At 40.6% G+C, this 27,502-nt stretch overlaps 1 protein-coding gene across 3 annotated transcripts in view; it reads right to left on the reverse strand.

Annotated features, from left to right (window-relative positions):
• LOC121955269 (filamin-A-interacting protein 1) overlaps window positions 1-27,502 on the reverse strand; it is a 48,393-nt gene that overhangs the window by 2,806 nt on the left and 18,085 nt on the right. Inside the window, exons 2-7 of one of the 3 annotated variants that reach the window (XM_042503132.1) lie at window positions 20,430-20,700; window positions 16,382-16,555; window positions 14,611-14,789; window positions 4,215-6,981; window positions 4,003-4,067; window positions 2,009-2,066 (exon numbers count right to left, since the gene is read on the reverse strand). In XM_042503132.1, coding sequence (XP_042359066.1) covers window positions 2,009-2,066; window positions 4,003-4,067; window positions 4,215-6,981; window positions 14,611-14,789; window positions 16,382-16,555; window positions 20,430-20,693 — 3,507 coding nt within the window. In that variant the 5' untranslated portion in view covers window positions 20,694-20,700. Of the gene's footprint in view, window positions 1-1,360; window positions 2,067-4,002; window positions 4,068-4,214; window positions 6,982-14,610; window positions 14,790-16,381; window positions 16,556-20,429; window positions 20,701-27,502 lie in introns of those variants that run through there. The other 2 variants (XM_042503133.1, XM_042503131.1) reach the window with 2 other exon arrangements.

Consider the following 27,502-nt stretch of genomic DNA (forward strand, 5'->3'; position numbering starts at 1 on the left):
CCATTAAAGGATGTGTGACATGGCTATAATGTGATTTATATGTTGGAGATGTCAGAATTAAAAATGGTATTCGTTTCTACCACATGTGAAGATGTCATTTTGTATTTTAATACATGTCCATAAGAGGGTGCTAGATGCTTATCTCCTACATTGTGCTGAAAGGATCAAATATGACGTACAGAAATATGTATTGCAACCACAGAAATGTTTATATATTTTTATGCAGCAGTGAACAATCTTTCTGATGCATCAGAGTCTGTAGAGTTCATCGTCAAACTTGTTTGCATAAATTGGATATTCATGTAAACCTGAAACAAGACCATCTTCATGTTTAGACCATTTTTATCCCAACATTCACTATGAAATGACACCGGCGCAAGTGGATTTATTATGGGACTGCCATAATGTGCACCAATGCATAAAAAGTCAAATCACAACATATCTGTATCTGTTGGCAGATTTACTGGGGAAGAAAGTGCCAATGCTTTCACCACGTCTCCGATTCTAAAATGTGGATGCTTCAAACACATCTTCAGCATCACAGCACAGTTCATCTACAAAATCAGCACAGTTTTAAGGTGGGCACCAAAGATTAGTGTCACCAATTCAATATCTGACCACTATGATGTTAAATGATTACCAGAAAAGTGTTTTTGCAGAACATTATGATGTCATCTGTGTACAATTTTGTCATAATTAGCCAATGAATTCATAAATTATGGCTAAAAACGTTTTTTCAGGTCACAGTGACTTTTTGCCACCAAGTTATAATGAGTTCGTCCTTGAGTCCAGATGGAGGTTTGTGCCAAATTTGAGGAAACTCCCTTAAGGCCTTCTTGAAATATAGCCGTAACAAGAATGAGACATACATAAGAACAGGTGGACAACCTAAAAAACCTTAAAAAAAAAATTCCTACAGCCATAGCTATTGCAGGCGTAGACATTTTGGCCAAAAGCAGCATTAAAAGTATGCTGAAGCAGCAATTACCATGTGTTTTTTTGCAGTGTTCCCATGAGTGTACAGAGAAGTATCACTGGATTACACTGGCATTGAAAAGAAATGAGTTATGGAAATTATGAAATTATATGGTTTGTTTGTTTTTTGAAGATTTGTATGCAGATTTATGGACATTTAGTAGTGATGGACTACAGAGATAATGACATCCTCGGCAAGTGTAAGTCTCACTGTTTCTGAAAATTCATGTATCGTGTATGCTGTAGGCTGCTGAGTTGTGCTTTTGTTTAGCAACATGGACGGGTTAATATTATGGAGGTTTCCTGGATGATTCTCACCCACTATTTTAAGACACAAAGCTCACTCACACCATAGACAAATGAGTTCTACAGAGCAATGCCGTTCTTGGTTCAGATATAAATAGTTTTTATTTTGGTGCCTGTCACAAAATGATGACAATTCATACTGTCACAAACAATTCACAGTGCTCCAGTGACTGGAAACCTCCAAAAGCGGTGGTGAAATAAACACATGCTATGAAATAATGTCAAATGATGAGAGCAAGTCTAGAGCTACTGCCCAAAACTAACACCAGGATGAAGTTAATCAAAATGCACTCAGATGCAAAAGAAACATGCAAAGATATCCTCGGTGGAAATTAAAAATGACTGAAAAACTTAAACAACCTGCCTGAAAATACACAAAATCTTCCCTGAAAACATGTAGAAATGCAAAGTGAAGGTGGGGATGATATATAGTAGTGTTTGGAGAGCTAAGCTGCTGTGAGAGGCGACATTCACACTGAGTCCCATTTATGTTTTTATACTGATGTGGCCTGTGACTCATATTTGGCAGCAGATTCGGCAGCAAACTCAATCATGAGGTGTTGCCATGGCAGCGTGTTTAGCCCTCAGCTCTTGCCTCCTGCTGCAGAGGCAGAGCCACAAACCGTCGACTTCCTCAGCTCAATTTTCATTGACTGGCTCTCGGCCCGCGACTCTAACCTTGTCACCGTTGACACACCCAGAACCGCCTTGCTGCTTGGTTTCATACCTTTTGACATAGGGATCCTTGTGGCCGCGCTCCGAGCTGACTGCACATCCGAACCGGGCTGCAAAATAAACAAAGCAACATCAGGAAATAGCTTGGATCACAGAAAAGTAAAAGCACAGAGTTGATCTGTTATTAACTGTTCTCATGAGTTGTAGATGTTACATTTATACAGGAACTGCACATAAAGAAAAGGTGAGCTCCCCAGTAAGCGTGGTTTGGGTTAGCCCTGTTCCAGGATCACTGCAATACAAATCATATGATGGTAAGCAATTTTCTTAGGAGCTTATAAGGTTGGAAAATATCGATGCCATGGGTGTACCAAATAACAAAATGGCATAACTTACTCTGACTAATAATGCGTTCACACCAAACGAACGAGCGCAGGGAGATTACATACAAAGTCAGTGCATAGATGCAAATCATGCAGGCTAATGCCAATGACCGGAACGCTCAAAATTCACTCGATTTATGTAGTTTACAAGTTGAAATTTTTTAGTGTGTGCGACAAATTTGCGCAACGCCTTTTGGGTAAAGCCTATCAGCTGTGACATCTTTTTTGGATTCTCCTGACATTACTGAGAATTAGTAATGGAGGACATCTGTGAGCATCCTGAGCTCTACCACTCAACATCAGTGCTGTAAAGACAAAGAACAAGAAAAGAGATGACTCAGAGATTCATGATTGAAGCCATAGAACTGCATGGTAAGTAAGTAAAAATGAGTATTTGTGACTTGTGGAAACTATTTTATTGAGTTACTTCTCAGCAAAATCCTCTGAGTAATTTAAGGTGGTCTTCTCTTGTGGAAAGTAAATAATGGAAAGAGGGAAGTGGCAATGTGGGCCTACAGTCATCTGACATGTTGGTTCACAGTGGTTCAGGGCACAGAGCCTCAATTTAAAGCACATTCACATAACCTGATCCCAACTATCAATTGTATTTTACAGCAAACAAAGTTAGCTGTTAGCTGCCCTCACCAGTTATTTAGCACAACCGTTTGCACAGCTGTAAAGGGCAAATATTAGCCAGTTGCAAAATACTCCAATGGCAGTATTTGTAATGCAATGTGAAAATGTAATTCATGCTCTATGTGAACACACTGTAAGAAAAACTTGTCAATTAATACAAAACACGCAAAATCAAAGAAGCTGCAGAATGTCTTTCTTGCTCAATGACTGGAGGGCACCGTTTTTTAAGTTGTGTTACTGTAAAATGGTTTTCAGTCATTATGTTAATAGCTTTAATTGAAAAGACCTTTTTTGGTTGGAGTGAATCATCCAACCATCTATACATCCATTACCTATACCCTCTTATTCCTGCAGGGTTGAGGGGGGCCTATCCCAGCACAAATTTGGTAGTCGCCAGTTATCACAGGGCTAACACGCCTTACCACACAGAGACAATTGAGAGTCCCCAATTAACCTCACCTGCATATCCAGACCGTGGCATAAACTGAACAAACATACACCCGCATGGGGGAAGCATGCTTACTCTGCCGATAACCTGCCGCGCAGGACTAGATCATGCATTTTGTTCATTTTTCTTACCTTATAAGTTGTTAAAAAAGATTGCCTACCATCCAGTGAATTCTGTCTAAGCAACTCTAATGTCCAAGTTACTGATGATGGTCCTGAAGCAGGGCTAGCCGTCTTTGATTTAGTGGCAAATCATCAAGTCAATGCTTTCTGGGTCTATTTACAAGAGTGTAACCGAGGTAGGTCCTCTTAGCTATCAATTGACATTAGGTTGGGTGACATTACAAGTTTAAACAAGTTTGCATTTCTGTAAATTTAAGTTCTTAAAGTAAAAAAAGTGAAACATCCAAATGGGTCACTTATTGCCCGTGTTTGGTTAAAAGGAGTGAATTTGTCAGTTGGGAAGCATGTCTTTACAAGACCCTTAGAAAGGCCTCTCTGGGATCGAATGCATGTCAGATCATTCCAGTGTTAGTTCATACCAGTGAGATCATACATTTATAAATTCACTGTTTTATACCTGGAGAGAGTGCTATCTACGGAGCACACAGCACCTGATTTCATTTTGAAACATTTCAGAAGCAACTGCAACATAAAGATTGGACACTGTTCAGATACGTTTGTTTGTGGATAAAAGGCACTTAAGTCATCTGTGCCTCTTTATGCTTGTGGGGTCATAGCATTTTCAGAAAGAAAGACAGATGGAGGACATAATAATGATCTTGCTCTCACCACTGACTGTGTCGGCCTGGAGGACGCCGATGTGACAGGTGTGATTGTTATGCTGCTTGTCATTTTGCTCTGAATCGTCTTCCCCATTGAGGGTTGCCGTGGGGAGCGCAGCACCGTTCCTGTTGACATCTCTTTGCTGCTCTCTGAGCTCCTCAGCGTCAACACTGGACTACTGCATCCCTCAGAAGGCCTCTTAAACTGTGAACCCAGGTGGATGTGAATCTTGTTGTCCTCTGTTGTGATGATGTTGCTGTTGCCGTTGTATTTCCTGAAAGTTGCTGGCCCAGGTTGTTTCTCTGGGGTCATCTTGATGACTGTGCGGCCTGCAGTGACCTCGTGAGGCTCCGGTGAAGCACATACTTCAGCGACAGGAGTGGTGCTGACTGTGATGATGGACACTGGTGACTGAAGGCTGTCTGAGCTACAGCTGTTGGTCTTGTCCGGACTCTTGGCCCTTGAGATGGTGGTAATCGTGACCGGGGATTTGGCCCGATCAAGACCTCCTGTGAACTCACAGGATTTGCTCTTTGATGCCACGGTTGTGGGTTTAGGGACAATTGTGATGCGAGGTTTCTGAAGGCCAAGAGTTGGGATGATCGTGGTGCTGGAGAAGAAATCCTCAGCTCGAGGGCTGGTGATCTCCAGGGTGGCAGTGCTGTTCTCGTGATCTGGGGTCACTCGGATGTGCAGTGGCTGGCCAGGCCTGGTCATCTCTGGTGGATGGAGCAAGGATGCCCTATTTGTCTTCTCAGGAGCGGTCTGAGTGAGCGTGATGGCCTCTTTCTTTTTCATCCAGGGTATCCAGGATTTTCTTGCCCCAAGTTCTGCTGACGCTGGAGGGTATCGTTCAAGAACTGTTGGCTTTTTAAGACCCCGTTGTCTCAGGTTGCTCATTAAATGGTTCTCTTCGAGGACTGATTTCCGGATAAAGCCTGCCGCCGTCTCGTCCTCAGCAGGCTCATTGACCATCACATCTGTCTGCACTGCTGTGGAGGTAACCGGGACATTGACCATCCTTGTGCCGTTCATGCTGGGCCTCAAGGCTCGACTGTAGCGCTTGGTGGCCTCCAGCTCCTGGGTAAGGTTGGCAAAGTCATGACTCATGCTCTTCTTCTTTTCTTCCTCTTCCATGAACCTCTGCTGGAGGACAGAATAATCAACCTGCAGCTGGGAGAGCTGGTCCTCCTTGTTCATCAGTTCATGGATTTTCTCCTTCAGTGCCTGGACATCCGCCTGCAGCTCTCTAGTTTTAGCCTCCTCCATCTTGCAGCGAATTCGGAGCTCAGCCTCTGGACTCATGACCTCACCTTTCTCTATGGCTTTGTTTCTGGCGATTTGACTTTTCATTTCTTCCAGCAGCTTAGACAGGGTGTTTGCTTTGTCCTGCTCGGTTCTGTATTTCTTCTCCAGTAGATCATACTCATCCTCTGTTTTCATTAAATCTCCTTCTACCACCTCAAGCTGTTTGAGCCTGCTCTTTAGTCTTTCAATTTCTAGTGTAAGCTCTTTAATTTTATTGTCTTCGTCTGGATTTCTGTTATTGTCCTTGTTGGACCACTTTCTCTGCATTTCTCTTTCTGACTCCTCAAGTCCGTCCATTCTTATTTTCATACTACCAATCTTGGCATTCATCTCTCTACACTTTTCTTCCTCGCTTGCAAGTTGAGTTTTTAGCTCTTCTTTCTCTTCATTGAGGGTGGACACTTTGATCTCCATTTCTGATTTGAATTTAAGAAGTTTCTTGCTCTCCTCGATCAGCTTCTCTGTGACCTCTGTAACCTTACCCTGCTCTGCTTTGAACATCTTACTCAAATCATCACTTTTCTGTTCTTCCTGTTTCAGTCTCTCTGCCATGTTTTTTCTCTCATCTACCAACATAACTGTAAAGGACTTCAACTTCATGAGGTCATCCTTGAGAACCATTTCGGCCTTCTCAAACTTTGACTCGGAGCTCTCTAGTTCTTTCATCCGAGTTTTCACCATCTCCAGCTCACCAGCCAGATCCTTCACAACACGTTTCTCTTTTTCCAGGTTTGTGTGAAGTGTGGAGCACTCTGTTTTGCTCCTGCTGAAGGCCCCCTCCAATTTTTCCAGTTCAACCATTCTCTTCTGCAGTTTATCCACCTCCAGCCTCAGCTCCTTGCTGTGGTTCTCCTCACCCTGCAGCTTTTTCCTCAGCTCCCTGCACTGAGTCTCAGTTTTGGTTATCTCCTCATCCTTGCCCTCCATCTCTAGCACTCTTTTCCGCAGATTCTCCAACTCGGTCATTAAAGAAGAATTTCCGCACTCCCCTTTGCTGATCTTCTCCCTCAGCTCTTGCAGGTCTTCCTCTGATTTATGCAACACTTTGTTGCTCTCCTCCAGTTCTTCAATCTTGTGTGCCAACCCGGCCAGCTTCAGCCTAAGCTGTCGGCTTTGGGACTCCTCATTGGCCAGTTTGGCTGTCATCTCCTCGTGTTCCTGTGCAAACTTGGCTGCTCGATGCTCCAGCTCTGCCTCCAACTTGAGGATCTTCTGACTGTCCTCCTTGGCGGTGTCAGTGACTGCCGCCAAACGCTGCTCTTTTTCCTGCAGCTTCTGAGTGAGGTCCTGGATCTTTTGGCTCTGTTGATCAATCTGCTCGATATGCAGCTGCCGCTCGTCTACCAACATCAGGGCAAAGGACTTGAGCTTAACCAGCTCCGCTCTGACTTTCTCCAACCTCCTGCTGTGGTCCTTGTCCTTACGAGTCTGGTAGGCCTTCTCCTGCTCCAACAGCCTTTTGAGCCTAAGAAACAGACAAATTCAAGATGTGAGTAGTAATGTGAAACATGTCTTCACCAGGACTTTGTTTCAATGCAGAGGACATCAACCCTGAATTAATTTGACATCAAAATGTTTAGAAGTACTTTCGCAAACATGAATAATTGGTTGCAGAAAAAGAAACATATCAGATGGAGGAAAGATGGAGCACATCTCTAAAAAGCCAAACCAGACTCAGAATGAGAGCATTAACCACCTGATCCTGGATGGGGAGGCAGGCAGGCAAAATAAAAGGGAACAGCGAGAAAAGAGAGGGTACAAAAGAAAAAAAGAGTCAGATAAAGGCCTGAACACTTGTGATTCTCTCCAAAAGAGCTTTCCTGTTTAGGATTCAGTGAACAAACTATGGCTGCAGGCCACGAATTCCTTTAATACACAGGTGTCTTGAGTTGGGAACTTAAGTTATTTCCGCTGTGACTTGCACAACTGATCACAGTCAACTACTTGAAAGACTGACAGAATTGAATTGATTTGGGTAATAATGGGCTCAATCATGGTTAAAAAGTTGTTTCAGATGTTTTTTCCAGCTTGTCAAAAATAAAAGTGAATTTCTGGTGCACCAGCATTACTGATCATATGTGCTAGAACAACTCCATAATGTGGAGACTTGGACAAAAACTGCATTTCTACATTAGAAATGCTAAGGCTAAGGTATGTTTGAAACAAACCAGTTTGTATGAAGCTTCATCCAACCACATCTTCTGGCAAAAGTGTTGTTTCAAATGTCAACACTTGAGTTCAGTATAAACAACCTGCATGCAATTGCACCACCTCTAAAGTTCACCTGAAATTCTGTCTGTACACTATCAGAGGGCAAAAGAAGAACAGAGAAGCGGTCTTACTACTGTACTTGGATACATCGGTACGAATTTGTCTCCTTCAATATTTACACTGTGCATTTTCCCACCTAATGAAAACAAACAAGTAGCAGAGGACAGAGGACATTTATTTTGAAGAAATCAAAGACATCCCCCCCTTAATTGATACAAAAAAAGGAACAAATTTGTACAAAAAGCTCCAAAAGAATGCTGGAACGTAAGTGCTTGATGCTTAGTATTTCCTGGTTTCATATGTGTCCCGCCATCACTGTTGAAATGAAATCTACACCCCCAAATGCATGATTGAGAGTACTCATAGACATGATGACCTTTATGCATTCATGAATACAAACTTGCATCAACACACCAAACGACTGGGAGAAAGCAGCAGTAAATGGCACCGCAGAGCTGCCGACAAAGTTCAAGAGAACTCAGCTTCGTGTTGGTAGATGTTTAACTAATTCTCTGCGGGAGTCTGTGTGTGTCTGAGAGAGTCTGCTGCAGTTTCCCCTTCATGTGGGTCACACCAGAGTCTCAAATATACAAACAGGTTTAAACATGAGTGTTTTGCAAGTTTAAATCAAACGCTCAGATTCCAGACCTTTGTAGTCTTCTCCCTCTGTTTAAAAAGCTTCCTCCCCTAAAACTCTGTTCAACTTACCAACAAGTTGGGATGCAGAGCAGGTTGATCCATATCTGTTTCTAAAGCTGAGCAGGAGTCAAACTGCTGCTGCTGCTGCTGCTGAGTCTCTCACGGGGCCAGTGAGTGAAGGAAGGAGGGGGCCCGGCACCACGGGGAATTAAAGCCATCACATTCCAAACATGTCATCGGTGGACAATGAAAAAAGTGGATGTTGTGCTAAAAAGCACTGCTCCACTGGCTGGTGATGTCATGTACCCCTCCATATATGGCCAAAGAGGCCCTGCCCTTGTTTGGACACTGAGGAGGAGGAGGGGTTCTGTGCACTCCTCTTCTTTCTCTCCTGTTTTGCTCTCTGGGGAGGCGGGATGACTGTGCAGCAGGTATGACATAACATAAAAAGCCACCCTTAAGTTTACACATTTTTGTCCTTTTCCTTAAAAATGCTGCTCCAGTTCTGACCTATTTGTCTCCTGTCCGCCTTACAGCCAGAAGTGTTTCTATAGAAACGAGGCAACAATGCAAGGCAAGACTTTTTGTTTTGGAGCAGACAATGCCAGACTTGTACAGCCTTTCTCATTATAATCCCCCTGTATCGTGCAAAGGGTGAAGGACGTGGACATAAATTCTCCATAGTGGCTGGATTGTATGTGTGTGAGATCATAGCTTCAGACAGCAGAGGAGGCCTGTGGTTTGCACTGCAGAGACTCCTAAATGAGCCAAATATGAGCGGCGCAAAGAGCTTACAGATGCAGATGCTTTCTATCACTGCACCAAAACCATGTTATACAGAAATATCACCAGGGCACAAGAGCACTTTTACATTAATTGCCTGTGTTTTTGTGGCTTAGATACTTGCACTTTTGTTGGCTGCCTGTAATTTTGGAAATAAATGGCTTCTTCTGTTGCACACATTTCAGCTCTTACTGGATGAAAGCCTTGAAGATATCTTCCATTAATTCCCAGTGACAAGGCCTGTGGTTTTGAAAACTCGGCAACAAATCGCATTACAACACTGATGCAGTTTGTTCTAGAAGTTAAGGGAGGCATTGTACCAAACAATACAGGTGTGACAATTTGATTTTCATTTTTCTATATTTTACTCTTAAACTCTTTTTATTGAGGCTCCAAGATAAAAGCACAGAGGAGCAACAACACAAAACCATATCCCCATTATCCTCTTATCCACCCCTTCCCAATGTCTACTCCCTCTTCCCACTGCTGGCTAAAGCAAAATGAGAAAATGAGTAACAAATGGCCACATTTTGGAAAACAAACCACCACTTTTGTCCAGACTGAAATATCTCAACAACTATTAACTGGATTGCTATGAAATTTTGAAGACACATTAATGGTGCCCAGAGGGGGAAGCCTACTGATTTTTGGTGATCCCTTTCATGTTTCATCTAGTGCCACCATCAAATTAAAATGTTGTGTCCTTTGATTTAAGACCAAATGCCTGCAAAATTAATGACATTCCCATTAGCCTCAGCTGCTGCATGTGAAGTCAGAGGATCACCAGTTTTATTGCAATAACATAACATAACATAACATTAACATGAATGTCTAAAAAAATCATCAATATCAATAGTATCAATAGTGTTTAGGTATTTCACTCAAAGCCACAAATGTCAAACTCCCAGTGGCATTAAAGGAAAGTCAGGAGAGGGCCTGTCACAACAATTATATTATAGACTTATCATATGATATATGAACATGACTTAGATCATTTTGCTGACCTCGATATTGCATGTTATGTCCACATGCATGACAGCTTACATAAGAATGCCACCAACATTTTAGCCAACATGATGCCAGAGTTTTTTCCCTGGACATATATCATATACATAACATAATACTTTTTCCCCCTCCCCTCTCCTGCCAACTAGCATGAATCGAAAAACAACATTTCAAAGACAACACAGTATAGTTTACCGGTAGTCTGCAGCTGCACTTTTGGACTGGAAGAGGTACAGGTTGATAGTCCTTAGCTTGGTAGCGCGTGCCAATGGGCCAAAAGTCTGTCGTTTATAGTTTTACCCGCTAACAACTTCCTCCTCCACTCCGTAAATCCACCAGCAAACCACCCCGCACAGGTCATTCATTCTCGGTAGCCGACAGCAGCACACTTATGTACGCATGTCTAGTAATTTTGGGTAATTTTGGGCTATTCCTACAAAGGTACTATGTTTGTATACAGACTTTCATGTATATAATAATTGGTGTTAACTACTCTTTATCACTACTATTTTTTTTCATATTCCAAATCTGAATTGTAACCATTTTTAAGAATTAAAAGTTCATGCCCTTTGAAAGGTTGTACTTAAATCATTGTATAAGTGGTATAAAAATTCTCTTTAAAAAAGGCAATAAAATTGTTTATCACAATTATTTCTGGTACAATATATCATCAAACAAAAGCAGTTATGGTGACAGGCTTAGTCAAGAGTCACCAAGGTCAGTAAGATCCTCCTCAGGACCATGAATGTCTAAATAAAATTTCATAGCAATTCATACAGGAGTTGTTGACATACACAACCTCAATGGCCTCAAGAAGTAGAAGTCTTGCTACCTGAGATGCACCACAGTTGAATTTATACAAATTGAATGACACCATAATGTCAGTTAACACTCCTCCGTGATACTGCAGCCTAAACTTTTAAATCTATGATAACTGTCTGTAAGTCCTGTAAGTAGCTCAGCTCTCTCCCTCTTTGCTCTCAGGACACTGGGTATCAGTCATCATAACCTTGTTGGCACATGATGGCTCTGCAGAAAGCCTCTCTCTGTTCAGGTCTATTCATAGCATCAGTGCTGACAGCAGCCTGTCAAAGAGAGCAAAGAGAGCCCCAAACACTCATAAAACGGATCCCACAGCAAACACGTCAGACCCGGAGATGCTGATCTGCAGCTAATTATAGTTGCAATAATTACCATCCTTATTAACATTCAGAACAGACGAGTCGACAGGAACACTTTGACACCGACGATGCGCCTTTGTTGTTGACTGTTTAGGGGATAAAAACAGTTGTTTTTTGTTTGTTTTTTCAGGCTGCATTTTAACATGAATCAGAATTGTCCACCACCGTGAAATTACAGAGAATCAAACCTACATTTTTCAGAAGGCAGACATGGTTAGCTGGGTAAAGTCGTATAACTTCTCAAACCACACCACCAGAGTGGGATCAGGGGCCTCGGGGTGGCCTGGCACTGAGAAGTCATCGTTCCATAAGAGAAAGCCCACAAATGTGAGACGATGATGCTGTTGTGTTTCTTGTTGCAGCCCTGTCTCCTAAAAGTTTATGTGCCACTAAATTGCAGTTTTGAAAGTAATATGATGCAGCTTGGATGAGGTCCTCTAAGATCAAACATCTTTTTGCCATATGTATCATTGTCTGCAGAAAAGTAGCAGAGCCTTTACTGGGTAGATTTTTTTTTTAAAAAAGCAAAAGTTCATTGTTGTAGCATCACTAGCAACCACTGATGGTACTTTTTCAGCAGTTTTACTGATGAACCTTTCTTGTGCAGTTGTATTTGCTTGTGGAAGTTTGTCATGCAAACAGAGCCTCTAATCGTCCGGCATGATCTCTGCTGGAAATGACATCATGCTCGATCCATTCATTCATGATATCACCTGCAGTGAAGCTGCACGCTGACTGCAGCCAACAGGAATGTGTTATCAGACGGAGCTGAGAGCTGAGAGCAGGGCTGGACCACATTAAAGCCAGGAGGAGCTGAATGTGTACAGTTAGAAATTAAAAGTATAGACGTTGAATCAATATGTCTGTGAACTGAATAATCTTCAAAACTGAACATTATATCCTTCATGAACGAATAATTTCTGGCTTTTTTTTGGACTTGAAAAACACCAAATCAGTACTTACTGGGAACACAATAAGTAGATTCACTTTGGACAAACTCGACAAACCTTCAGAGAAGAGGATTTAAAGGATGTTGCTAGAAGCCGTACAGGGATATGAGACCCAGTGAATGTGAAATGATGTGCAGTGAAGCATTATTCCACATTCAGGCTGGTATTTGAAGTTTTATGGAGCACAAGGAGCAGATGTGAGAGATTATCCGGAGTGATGTTTTATAGTGTAGTTTGTTTTTGTCATCACCCTCATCTGTCTGGTTTGTTCGAACCGGCTTTCATTTGGGCTTCAGGTGATACACGTCATCAGGCTCATTTAGAAAAACAGGCCCAAAAAAAGTAGGACTACATGGTCTTTAAGTGATTTCTTCTTTTTTATCTAACATGGGCAAAAACCCCTTTCAAGCGTTTGCTTTATTAATCTGGCACATTTCATAGACAGGTAAAAACTACAAAAAAAAGGAGCCAAGATATTCAATTACTGCCGATGCCGATACATGCACGTTTTTCCATCTAACTGTCGAAAACATGAAGTCTCCCAATACCACTGTAATCGAGGTTACATGTAAAACATGCCACATTTAGTCTTATGTAACTAATTTGAAACAAAACTTTCAAATCCACTCACTTTAACAAGCTTGGATGATACTCTCCCTAAGAAAATTCAGACGAACCAAAACCAGGAAAAACTGGACCTATTTCAAATCATTAAAGTGAATTGTTCATTTTGAGACAATGTTGATATTTCATTTTTATGTGAAAATTTGTAAGTCAGTATATCTCTACGCATATGACTTGCTGACTTGTTTTCCTTTTCCATGCTTTTTTTTTCAGAGGACAACACATTACAATATGTTATGTCATCCATCATTTATTTATTAAATTAGTTTCTCATATTTTATGTTTAGTTGTCACTCTGTATTATGTCAAAATATATGTTAAGAAAACAACTGCAAAATTTTTCACAAGGAATATCCCATAATATCACAAACAAAGCTCAAAACTTAACTATAAGCCATCAGAATAATGTTAAAGATGCTGTCGGGGGACTGTTACTCCCCTGCAACTCAGAACCTGAAGGCTCTAAGTCAGTCGAAGCGGTGCATTGTGCTGTTTGTTTTTCGATGGCTTGATAAAGCACGACTCATCGGCTTTCCTATCAGAACCATCACAAAACCCTGATGCGCTGGGTCTTATCTGATGCCTCCTAACAGACAAATAAACATACATCTGCAGAACGTGCATGTTTTTGCCAACAACATATTTCAACACACACATTTCTTTGTCATCACTCACACCGAAATATTGTACTGTGTATTTTTCAAAAGCAGGATTATTAGAGACAACACTGTGTGTGATCTATTTTTTTTTACATAAATGTATTTGTTATTCTGTTGAAATGTATTTGAAGTTCAAGAAAATCCACTCTTAAAAATGCTTTTTATATTAAAAAAAAAAAGGTGTTTCCAAAAATGGTGTTTCATGATGTTTCCAAAATCAACAAGTAATCGTGTTAATAATTGTGATCTCATAATGACCAAAATAATCATAATTATGATTCATGCCATAACCGAGCAGACATACAGTAGCCACACTGTTGCACTGGATGACATGTTCCCTCATTACCATGAAAACACACACACACACACACACACACACACACACACACACACATTGTAGTTTCTCTTGACTTAACCCCACATACACCGTCCTGCTGCTCCAAATACTTACCAGAGCATCAAATGCGGATTAATCCGCTGCTCAAAATAGTCCCCAACAAATACACTATTTCCTCCTGTTTGTTTGATTAAAACTACAGTGATTATTTTTTGTTTTTAAAGATTTATATCTTCAGTAGGAAACAATGGCATTTGGGCTGAGACCCACAGACAGGAAGTTAATATTAAGTAAGAGAAGGACAAACACATCTTTGGTTTGTTTTTTTTTGGGGGGGGGGGGGGGGGGTTGTTGTGAGTGAGAAAAATATAGAAAAATGCTAGCATAAAAACATGTTTTTTTTAATATCTTGCTTTGACTGATACAGCATTAAAGTACAAAAGTATATCGTTTTGATACTATAAACAAAAAGTTTTAGTTGGTATCCAGTCTTAATCCTGACCATGATCAAACTCAGAGTGGGATCCCAGTTTGCATGTGAACACACTCAGTGGTGAAACTCTCTGACACACACAAACACACACACACACACACACACACACACGCGCACACGCACGCACGCACGCACGCACACTGGGCCCTCACCTCTCCCTCTCCTGCTCCAGCAGGTTGGTAAAGTCGTCGCTCTTGTTCATGAAGTCGGTGTGTTTGCGTTTCTCGTTGTCCAGCTCCATGACGGTGCGCCGGTGACATTTCTCTGCAAGCAGCAGCTGCTCCAGCATCCGTCTGTACGTCTCCTTCTGTTTGTCCTCCAGACGGTCCAACTGACGGGAAACACGTCAACACTCATTATGAACAACAACTCACACCCTGACACCACATCTGCCAGCACAGTATCCAAAAACAATTATCTACGGTTATGGTGATGTAGTGTTTGTGGGATAACAATGAGTCTTTATTCAAATGTTTTCACACTTTCTACACATTTGCTCAGCCTTTTTACAACACCCTGCAGAGATCACTGGGCATGGAAAATTACATTTTCAAGGAGAACCCAGTGCCGTTCAACACACAAAAGAACATGATTTCACTTGCATGAACCCTGGTGTAAATGCACCACCAAAATAAAAGTCTAGGTTGGTATGGAGTTCCTATCGGAGTACATTAAGGTCATGTTTTAAGTTGTCAGTCTTTTTCAGGAATTCAGAGGTTTTAACAGCCTTGTGGGAGTTTACAATTTACAGTTTAAAACTTTTACACTGATTGTGATTTTGCTATTTTTATACCAGGATTTAGTACTTTTCAACCTTGCAGTCAGTGCTAGCCAAGGGCAAGAGCTTTGAAACAGTATCTGTTATTACACTATTTATTTAACCAGGCATAAAACATTGTTACAACAATAAACAAGTGGACAAGTACAACTGTCAATCACAGTTAAAGTTAACAATTTAAATACATACTCAAGTACAGTTTTCCAAAACAATTACAGTGGTAATTTGAATAACTGACCAAGAGTACAATTTTCTCAATCTCTTAAAAGTGACTGTAACTCCCTGATAGTAATCAGCTTAGACAATTTCAGGTCCTCTCGTAAATTATTCCACTAAGAAGGGGCAGCATGTTTAAAAGCTTTTTTTTTTTTGCCAATTCCTGTGTGGACATTGCGGAGCAACATCATGAACATATAATGAGAGTACAGGCCACATTGGCTTTGGCTTTTACGCATGTACGTACACAGATAAGAAGGAATCAGCCCAGGCATACTTTTAAATATGAAAACCAACGAGAAAGTCTGTGACCAAACAGAGAAGGCCATTTAACAGTAGCACTTCTTTGCCATTTAGTCATGGTTATGAATTAAATTGATAAAAACACTGTTTTGAAGAATCTGGCATCAAGTATTGTAGTGATGGAAGAAGTTTTGAAATTCTTTACTTTAATTAAATGTACTAATACCACACAAGTAAATGTCCTGACTTTAGTAAAAATATTTAAATGCTATCCTCTAACTGAATTCAAAGTATGGACAGTTAAAGTACTTATTGTGCAGTAAAATGCCCCCTGTCAGTGTTTTACTATTATATATGATGTATTTGGATTCGTTTTCCTGCTGCATTAATATGTATGTTGCATTGTACTGCTGTAGATGTGTAATGTTGAGGTCATTGTAACTCCTTTATATACTGCTGGGTAGTTTTATCCACAGCAATATAAGATCATCCTACTGAAAACCTATACATAAAGTTTAAAAAACGATATATATATATGTACTGTATATGATCAACTGCTGTTACTATGAAAAGTCCAAACAAACAGATTTTGAGACCAGCATTAAAACCATTGTTTCCTTACTCCCCACTGAGTCTTTCAGTCACTCTAATCCCAAGTGAAACCCTTGAGTATATTTGTCTCTCACCTCAGCCATTGGTTTTTCGTACACGTCCTCAGTGCTGTTGTTGCTGAGGCTGAGCAGGCCGTCTCTCTGCAGGGCCTGCAGGGGTTTGGTGGGGACGGCCGAAGCATAGTGAGCCTCCAGAGTCTCCGGTTTGGTTCTGTCTGACTTCAGCAGGCCGATGATGTCCTCTCTGGCCTGAAGACACACACAACAGAGTCTTGCGTTTCCTTTTTATTTAGGGTAATTTATTTGTTACCTGTGTTTTGGTGATCAGCTTTCCTCTTTTTTATTGATGGAAAAAAAAGTATCCTAGGACAATAATAAAGAGCTTTGCAAATAAAACATTTTAGCATGTTTCACACAGACCAAAGGATTAAAAACCAACAATAATCGTAACAAGTAAAACATAATCTTAATTTGTTTTTCTTCTTTTTTATGGAAAAGCAAAATTAAATAAAATAAAATAAAATAAAAATAAGAAAAAAATGATCTTCATACTAAAGTACCTATTCAAAATATTTTTAAAAGGTGATTAACAAATTGTCATTGACAAAATCAAACAGACCACCATCAGCTAAAGTTTCTTTCATCCTAAAACAGAATTATTTTTAAATCCATATCTAAAGGTACAAGATGCACCTGACCCTCTCACTGGAAAAAATGATGAATACCCAATGATTAATAGACTAGTACCAAAGAGCATTTTAAAAAGATTTACAGTGTCTGTTTCAGCCTTTATGTGGGCGTTTAACTTGTTGAATATTTGCACAGTGATGCTCCGACATCAGCTGAGTAACGATCCTAGCTATCATCATCTGAAGCTGCGCCACGTGGACGCAAGATATGCAAGATATGACCTCATCAGCTCCTTTCACACTGACATTACAGATACACAGAGAGAGGCAGGTTTGTACCAGCAGAGGGAGCTGATTCCTTCACTCTAAACTACACAGTGTCTTTTTTCAAACAAGGCCATGACACAATTCCTGCACGGAGATAGTAAACATCCCAAAACTTCATCTTTATATATAAGACAACAAATTGATCACTGTAGTCTGTGCAAAAAAAGACTCCACCAAAAAGCATTTCACCTGTTGCCAGTATTTGCATAGAGATTCCCTAAACTAAATGGACCTGCAAAAAAGACTTTAATATGAATGTAGCATTTATTGTCTTTGCAGCAGTGACTGTCTGCTGATGCTACAGTGCATGATCAAAATCACTGATCATGAGCAAAATAGTTTGTGTAGTAAATCGTGTTCAAGGGATGACTCTGGTTTTATTATGTATTTTACTTGTTGCCAAAAATTCCACAAAAACACCAAAACCAACAATGTGTTAGCATGTCTAGCAATACTTTCAGACTTAGTGCTCCCAGCTCCAAGCCCATTGATTCCTCCAGAAGACATGAAGATTTCATGTATTTTCCTAAAAACTTTTTTTTTTTACCATTCTGACATGATGAAAATGATCTTTTTGTGACATTTTTAACCAAACAGTTTTTGAACATTTTGCCATCATGTGAGACAAAGCAGAACAAAAGCAGCACTTTCTGAGTAAAATGTTGTTCTGTAATTCTCTGTCATGGGCTAATGGAAAATATTCAACACACCCAAACAGATGATGCAGGATGGAAACAGAGGGCGAGGCAGCAGCATCCTGCCTCTCTGGAGAGGACTTTATAAATGTGCCTCCATTAGAAAATCATTATCAGACTGGAACTCAGCGGCCGCCGGTGGGCTGCCCCCACATCGGCATTGGTTATTTTTTAAAATCTAACCCATCGCACACGGAGACATGTCAATATATCTCTGCACTCATGGCTACCTCCTCTGTATTTATGGTTTTATGAGCTGCAGGTGCTGCATGAAATAACAAAATGATTACTTGGATGTTTCTAAAAAAGACAATAACTGACTACAGTGAATGGACTCAGTCTTCCTTCGGCCTCAGTTGGCATGGTAACCACGCTGAAGTCTGAGAAAGGGCCTTGTGCTTGAACCGTTACACAGCATTAACATCCTTCTAATTGGAGCTACTTGGTGTGCGGATGTATTTTGTTTTAACCATGATAAGCTGTCCACTGAGCAGTTGTTTCAATTATCAACTGCACTCCCAGGCTCACACAGAATTGCAACTTAGAGAGCTGTTAATTAAAAAGTTCAGTGACTCAACATTCACTTCATCAACTCTGACATTTCAGGAATTTAGAAAATCATTTAGCATAAACATCTATTTCCAATTCTTTATTGAAAAATTAAGAGCCCCAATCTACCTTCACACAGTTTAAACTCCCCCTCCACATTTTTGTCTAATGTTTACATCCCCCAAATTTTGGACCTTGACTATACGGAGTTGTGCAAAATTTGTCACAAGAAAGGTGTTTTCGCATTCCTTTACTAAAGGTGGCAATGTCTGGGCACATCTCTAAAATCTGAGGGTCAAACGACAATGGGGACGCTAGATGAGTTACGTCATTAAAATGAAAGCCAATCAGGAAACACATATTGCTCGGGGAACAGACTTCACCACAACACCAGCAATGAAACCTGAAACTTCCAGTGCAGAGTGGACTTGTTAGCATTAGCATAGTCAAAGGTTTGAAAGCAAATGTTGTAGAGTGGGAAGTTTTTGGATGTAAATCAGAACTTGTAGCTTCCTTCCACTAACCTATCTACCAAAATCACAATCGTAGCTGATATTATTTAATGTTTCTCAAACATTAACGCTGTGTCAGCCACTGACAGTTAGCCTACAAGCTAACAAAACAACAAATATAAGAGGATAACTACACTTACCATTCTGATTCGTTTGCTAGTAGCTGATTTTGGTGAACAAATGACTACTTATCTTAGTGTGACTGAGGTTCAAACATTTATGAATCTCTCTGATGTTTCTGTTAACGTTAGCCGTTTATTTGGTACAGCCTATGGTTAGTCATCTTGATGCACACTGCTCTGTCACCAGTCAAACTAGTGCTAGCAATGCTGCAGAAAGCAAAAAGCGAAACCAAAGCATTGGTGGGCAGAGGCCACATCCAGAATTTCTCAGTAAGGAAGATAGCGTCGATCTGCCTCCAGCCCCGTTTCAGATTTTTTTAACTATAGAGTGCTTCAGGTATGTTTTTCTGTAGGCCAACCAGGAAGTTAGCTTCACCCTGGTTGTCAAAAAGCCTTATGGATTTTTCCATTAGATTTTTTAATATTGTAGAAAATAAGCTCTGTGATAAACAAATGTTTATGATGCTTACACGTTTTATTCAGCAATATAATTCTCACAAATTAACAGCTCTTTCAGGATGAAGCCTGAATGCAATCGTCAGAAGTTAAAAATGTTAAGCTATAAACAAAATTCACTGTGGTCTCAATGCCATCACTACGAGGCTGTAAAGCCATATTCAGCGGGGCTCGATGACACATAAAAGTTTCAAAGTTCAAGAGGGGGGCATTTACCGAGATATTTTATATTATAAAACAAAACCTGAAAGTCTCTTAAGCTTGTGTTAACCACGGGCCTTATTCCAGGCATCTAACAAAAAACCCAATCAAGAAAAAGAAACCATAGGCGCTAATTCATTTCTGGGTTTTATGACTCATTCCTGGGTTTCTCTATTACATGGGACAACCATGTTAAATAAAATATAAGCGTTACAGGCCTAAAATTTTTACATACTTTAAAACGTATTGGGGGGGGGGGGGGGTTTCCATATTTTGAGCCAACTTAAACCACAACCAAAGCAAAGCTAGCTTTGTATAAGATCTATTGTCCGATGGCTATGTTTAGATACAGATTTTCAGAAGCCTGTGGACCTAAGCCTGAATGTCTTTTACTCTCCATCATTGCCTACAAAAACTAGCCAAACATCATCATCCCATTGGAGTACTGTTGGTGAATCTTAATGCTCTTTTCAGGGTCGCCAACAACTCCTGAGAAAAATATCTGTCTCTTTAGCTGCTAAATGCTCCACTATGTTCACCAGCTGGTCTCAAACTGTGTCTGTTTGCTGTTTGCTGCTAAGCAGATGGTGTACAGTGACTTCTTATGTTTGTGAAGTAAATCTTATTTGTACCTGAACTTCTCCTTCCATGATTCCCAGCAGGTGCAGCAGGTCCGTCTTTGACAGATCCAGCACTGCTGCTGTCTTCCTGCTCACAGGAGATTTCTGAGATTTCTTCACTGACCCCGCCGTCCTACCGTCCTTCTCCTCCCGCTGGACCTTCATCTTCCTCTTTGTGAGCTCTGGTGTGTTCTCCTCTTCCTGCTTGATGAAACCTTTAGTGGGCTGGATGTGTCCGTCATCTGGACCCTCCATGGTGCAGTTCCTAGATCGCATTTTCTACCTGTAAGCACAAACAAAATAGATGCCAACTGATGAATCAGTGATCCTAGAAAAGCGTATATTTTTAAGGTGTAATACGTATTAAACTGTATCTATACCTTCACAAGAAGCCTCTGGTTTTAGTTTTTAGTGGTGTGCTCCTAAACACATTTTAAATCATCCTAACCCAGTGTCCATACTTAACCATTTCTCTTCTTTGCTTGATTTTTCAGCAACATTAATACAACACTTTCTGGCAGCCCAGTCTCAACATTTTGACAGTTCTTGAATTAGCCACAGGAGCACATCAGCAGGTGCTGATAGCTTGGCTTTGGCATGATGATCTTATTTATCATACTGTAGTTTCAACTTCTGCACGATGGTTTCTATTGAATACTAACATTATCTTGTACCAGGAGCTGCCTGTAGAAAAAAAATACTACTACTTATGATAATAAGATTTGAACATGTGTGGCAGTTATATAAAACAGAGTTGTAATTAGTGGGTAAAACATAAAAAAAACACCAGCATGATTCTTCCACCACTAGTTGGTTGTCAGTACTTTACACCTCAGCTTAATTTATATTGGTGAGCACAAACAAATGATGATGAAATCGACAGCTGGGCGGCTGTTATCATTGGGGGTTGCAGTTGTGATGGGGGTCCTGACAAAGGAACAAGTTACTGGATCTAAACGAGGCCAAAGTTCCTCGTGGCTGCAGGTCTGGATGAAAGCAGGCTGTGACTCAACCAGAGAGAATCCTGGCAGTGAAGTGGTAGCAACCACGTTACCTTGGCCTGTTATTAATAGTTGTTTCAGGGGAGAAGCCAAGATCTCCCATGCGTCAGAACCACAGGTCTGTCTTCATTCTGACTGTCAGCCTGATAAACCAGGAGCGTGACTGGGAGAGTCACTGGGAGAACAGCCATAATAATACACTGAGTTTTTGTTAGTTTGTTTGTTCCTGTACGTGGAATGCCTGCATTTGTCTTGTTGCTGCGAGGATGGACTGATGGATCACCAGAGACCACGATGGAAATAAGTCCTGGACCTTGTCATGTTTTCCTTGACAGTGTTTTATATTTTTGTATTATCATTACTGTATTTGGTTTTGTCAAATAAACTAAATTACACTAAAAGATCTTTTCAAATTTGTTGGATTTGAATAACAAATCATGAGATACTGCTATAAACGAGTGAGATATGATTGAGTGATTTCTGCTTCCCAAGTTCTCACATCAGTAAACTAGAATTATCGCCTTGCTCTTGTATGCCTCCACGAACCAGTGAAGTTTACATTCATGTCAGTCCAGACTCATATGGAGTAATGCCAGCTGACAATGATTCAAATATGGATGTTGCTGCAAAGAAGCTATTTTCCTAAACATGGATGCTTTGCACACATCTACACCTCCACCTTTGACCACCACAATCTAAAAATTTCAACCTTGACTCAAAATAGACATTTATGTCAAATTTGATAAAAATTCCCTCAATGCACTCAAGATATTGCGTTCACAAGAATGGGAAGGACAAGGTCACAGTAACCTTGACCTTTGACCACCAAAGTCTAATGGGACGGACTGACGTAAAATATAATGCCTTCGGTCACGGCCATCGCCGGAACAGAGGTATAAAAAAGCTTTTTGCCATCTTACGTTTAGAAAAAGTTCAACGTTTCAAGCTTTGTTTGGCTTTTTAACATGTTCAGATGAAGAGGTGATTGGTGTGTATAAAGTCCACACTGAAGACATTGCTTTTAGGAAGGTGGGAGAATTTGATGTAAAAATAATATAAGATATTACTGTCAGATGCTGCTCTGCCTCTCTCCTGCTGCTGTGGGATTTTTTTCCACTTACTCCACCCCAACCTCTCTCTCAACCGGCCACACCCCCCCATCAGTCTCATCACCTCCACCTGGTGCTCCCCTCCCAGCAGCTCTTCATCTCCAACCACAAGTTTTGCCCATGTACTTCCTGGTTCTTGTCTGCCTGTAGCTGTGCGGCGTGCTACTCAGTTTCTGCTCCGTTGTTTATTGTTCTGATGTTACATCGACTTCGCGCCTGTCCTCGTTGATCCCACAGGCTCCCTGCTGTAAGTGTCTCTGCAACTTACCTGATACATCCACCTGCCAGTATGCCCCAAGTTCATAATTTCCCCACTTGAACTCTGAACTATCACCCGTGAGTGAGCTCACCCCAGTTGCTCTACGAACTTTGCTCGACCCTTGAACCCTGCTCCACCCCAGAATTGATAACTGTCCCTACTTACCTGCGACCTGATTATACTCACCTTTCCTCCATTAAACCTGCCAAAACATTAAATAAAGGTCATTACCAACTACTCACCTGCTCTGGTGTGCTGCATTTGGGTCCTACCACACCGGTTACAATTACAATAAAAAAAAAAAAAATAATTTAAAAAAAAACACTGAGTTGAGTTGGAATACTTCTTTTTGTTTAGTAATATGCTAAATTCTGACATCACTTTTTCAGTACTTGTAAAGTTTTTTTTTCTTCAAAGAACCTAAAAAATGTATTTTCATTCAGAAGATTAATGCCATGCTTCAAGGTTTTAGAATATTGTGGTTACATCATTGACCTGTTGGATAAGCTAAAATGACATTTACATTTTGTTGAAATATGGCATATCTATGATCTCTGAGGACCTTCTTTCTGCAACTAAAAAAGGTGAGTAAACAGTGAGTAAAAGGTCTGTAAATAGAGATGGTTTGTTTACAGGTTTTGTAGAAGTTCTCATGCATGCTGCCAAGTGTTGCATCAAAAGGTTCTGGAGGTCTCAATTGAACTGAGTTTTCACATGCCAGCGCGGTGTCGTATCGAGTCCCAGATAAGCAAACTGATCCGTGTAAACAGTTTACCTTCACAAGACAGGAACTCTGATTCATGGAGTCATTTCACAGAGTGACCTTATCGTTGTTACACCAAGATGACGAAGAACAGTCAAGCACTGATGAAAGATTCCACTTTGAGGGTTTGACCGTTACTAAAGCAGTCCACTCTGCTGGTACAGAGACACCCTGTAAGACCTACATGAAGTCCTAGAAATGTATTTTTGAATTTACAACTTGGTTATTTCAAGCTTCTTTGTAATTGTTGTCTATGGAGGGCCCCAGGGATTTTTCTGTAGACCCGCCTGGAAGCTAACCTCGCCCTGGTGCCATCATCATAAGGCCTATGGGATTTTTCCATTAACTTTTGGATCATTGCAGAAAATAAGATCTGTGGTAAATGAATATTTATGATACTTGCACGTCTTGCTCAGCAAGATAATCCTCACAAATGAACACCACTTTTAGGATCTCTGAAGCCTAAATGCAGTTGCCAGAAATAAAAAGCTATTGCCAGGCTATAATGAACCACACGACGATCGTGTCGCCACTACTAGGCTGCAAAGCCATGTTTGGTACAGCATGATGACAATTTGTTGTCTCATTTAAGCCTCTTGTTAGCTACCATCTTTTAAGACACATAGATGCTTAAGAGTTCTTGTGAGGGATATTTACTAATGTATTTTATGAGGTAGAACTTGAGCTTAAGTTTCTTAAGCTTGTGTTTAACCACAGACCTTATTTAACACAACACCCATTTACTTTGAGACAGGGTGCTAAAATGCTTTTGCCAAAAGTATGTTATCTATTGGTCTGGGTCTGCTGAATGCTGTAGGACTCAGTGGTACTTTAGACATCAGTGTGCTTCGAACATTTTGTCTTCAGCTTATCCCTTTCCTGTTTCAACATGACAGTGCCACCTGTGCACCAATTCAGGTCCATCAATAAAGTTTTCCCAGTTTGGTTTGAAAAGGGCGGACTGGCCTGATCTTAACTGAATCTAACATCTTTGGGATGAACTAGAAAACCGACTGTTAGCCAAACCTTAACACCAGCATCAGTGTTAGACCTTGCTAATGTTCTTTTGGCAAATTGCTTGCAGCCAGGCTTTTGGAACGAGATGGTAAATACTTACAATGCCCCTGTGTCGACATGCTTTTGTCCACATATGTGACCGACTCATGATTATAATGTAGTCTACTAATGTAGTCTCTCTAAGCTTTTGATAATAAGGGCTGTAAATATGCAATGGCTAACTACAGTCTAACATGTATTTTGAGGCTTTAAACGATTAGTTTACAGTATAATGTTGGCAACCATTGTGGTGAAAGATGGCTTAAAAACACATCAAACTCCTATGGAACAAATGTAAATAAACCATAAATATAACCCACCAAATAAATTGTACATTGCATATTTCGTCCTACCTAGGGGGAGATATTTATGGAGATGTGATGAGGCTAAACTGGTCTCTGATTTACGCTTGAGACCGGATAAAACCTCAGACAGCTGTGGCCCGTGGTCGACACACGAGACCTACAGTGGATAAGCAGGCAGAGGAGGTATGTTGGCAGTGGTTAGAAAGCTCCTCCACTCATGGGAAGGTCACAGGTTTGACTCTAGAATCAACAAGTGTCTCCAAAGTAGGCCCATGTGTGTCCTGATGAAATGTCGTTGGGAAGCACATGACTGGATGTTTTCCAATCAATTTGAGATTTATAAAAAGCTTTATTAGTCATATTTTTAGCCATGCTAGCTCTGGGGATAGCAGGCCTGTTGCTCAGTCAGTTTGTCAGTCCAACAATTTGTCCTTGGGTGTAATTTGTCCAGACACTCATGGTTCCCAAAGGATGAATCCTAATGATTTTTGTGATCTAACATTTCATTAGCATAAAATGTCAAAATTTGCTTGCAGAATACCTCATTTTCATCACAAAATTATATTCTATTCTATACATTGATCTATACATTGCTGGACAATAATGCACATTATACTACATTATTACCTTTCTCTTTGCATGACCTCACTATGCAGTAGAATTATTCAAATCTTTCACTTTGGCAAAAGTAGTAATACCACTAAGGTAAAAATAATCTGTTGCAAGTAAAAGTCCTGCATTCAAAAGCTAACTTAAATTCAAGGACATAAGTTTCTGCATTAAAATACACTTGAACTACGAAAAGTAAATACCATATTGGCTTCCAAAATGTAGTGGAATAGAAGTACAAATAGCATTAATAAGAAGTACTCAAGTAAAGTACATGTACATCAAAACTAGTACAGCACCCAAGTGCAAATAAATGTACCAAACTTTACTGTATTTCACCATAATTACAACCTCACAGCACAGCCAGTTGCACCCCCAAAAATGCCACCCCTACTGCCTCCCCCTTGCGAAAATAACTGGAGGCCAATGATATTCTTTGAGAGGCTGTGGCCTGCTTTTTTTTTTTTTTTTTAATAGATTGTTTTTTGGATTTGATAGGACAGCTTAAGTATGAAAGGGGGAGAGAGAGGGGCTGACATGCAGCAAAGGGCCAAGGCGGCAAGGGCATAGCCTCAGTACATGGGGCACCCATTCCACCAGCTGAGCCACTGGTTGCCCCAGTGGCTTGTTCTTTTTTAAAGTAAGCACAAAGGTAAAGGTTTCTTTTGAATCTAAACAACCTTGGGCACCCATTAGTTCCATTAGTACCATCCATATAGCTTGTTGGGAAGGGAGCTAATTAACACCCCAAAGCTAGGCTCAATTTTTGTGAGGAAACAACTGGCATGGCCATTTTCAAAGGGGTCCCTTGAACTCTTACCTCAACATATCCAAATGAAAATGGATTCCATGGGTAACCACGAGTTTCTCCTAAAACTAAGAAGGCTTGTTAAATGTTTTTTCCCCCACAATCAATGAAGTTGTTCAAATTTAAGCCGTATATTTGTCTTTTTAAGGAAAAGGACAACCAGCCTATTTAAAGACCAATGGGACGCCTAACATGCCAGAAAGGCAGGATTGTCATGGAACTCAATGAGCCTGTTTAAACCTGGTATTAGCATGTGCTTCGGTGATCCAAACGCACGTAGACAGCCAAGACACATCGCCATTCATACCTGTCCCTGTCATGTGTCTCCACGTGGCCACTTTTGATCAGATTTCATCCACAATTTTGCAAGCTACTCTGTAGCCTGCTTGCTACTCGTGTTTGTTGTTGTGTCAGTATAGCTGGAAATATTGCTGTCAGCAAAAAACCAACACATATACTTCCATACAGCAAAACGATAGATGGTCATGCAATACTTCATCATACTACAGATTTAATGGGTTATTTACAGAGCATTAGCATGCTGTCACTAAAACAACCACCTCGTCTTGCACAGATGATGTTGTACTTGCTGGACGCACATCAGGATGGCGTTTGTGTTTATACTACAAAAAATATGTGGAAACGTTACCTGGTGGCTGTTTATACCTATATTTAGCGCTAACCAGTTGTGATGAGATCATCCGAAACACATGTTGATGCCAGGTCTATATAGCATGAAAATGTTACCTGTATCGATATTGGTCTATGCACGTCAGATAATTAGCAACCTTAACTGTAAAACAAGAAACCGAAGTATATCAGTATATACCTTAACTCTTAGTTTTCAATAGGTGTATATACAAAAGCATAACCAAATTCCTGAAGTTGAGTTATGGCTTTGGGTTTTGGTGTGCCCCATCTGGTCACTCCATAATAAGTTTTGGGGGCACCACTGAGCGCAGCTAGCATGACTGTAAACTCTCTTGATTAGGCCCCCACTTGGCTGCTCACAATCACAGTCGGTATGACATGATATGAATGCAAAAGAACAGTAATGCTGACACACAGTGTTGTGTTTTGCTATCATTAACATCATATTATTACAAACCAACACAAATAGTTTTAGGGCGCTGTCGATCATCCATTTTACAGCCCATTACTGGTATGTATCATCT

This window comes from Plectropomus leopardus, chromosome 16 (genome assembly GCF_008729295.1).
Source record: "Plectropomus leopardus isolate mb chromosome 16, YSFRI_Pleo_2.0, whole genome shotgun sequence".
Classification (NCBI taxonomy): domain Eukaryota; kingdom Metazoa; phylum Chordata; class Actinopteri; order Perciformes; family Serranidae; genus Plectropomus; species Plectropomus leopardus.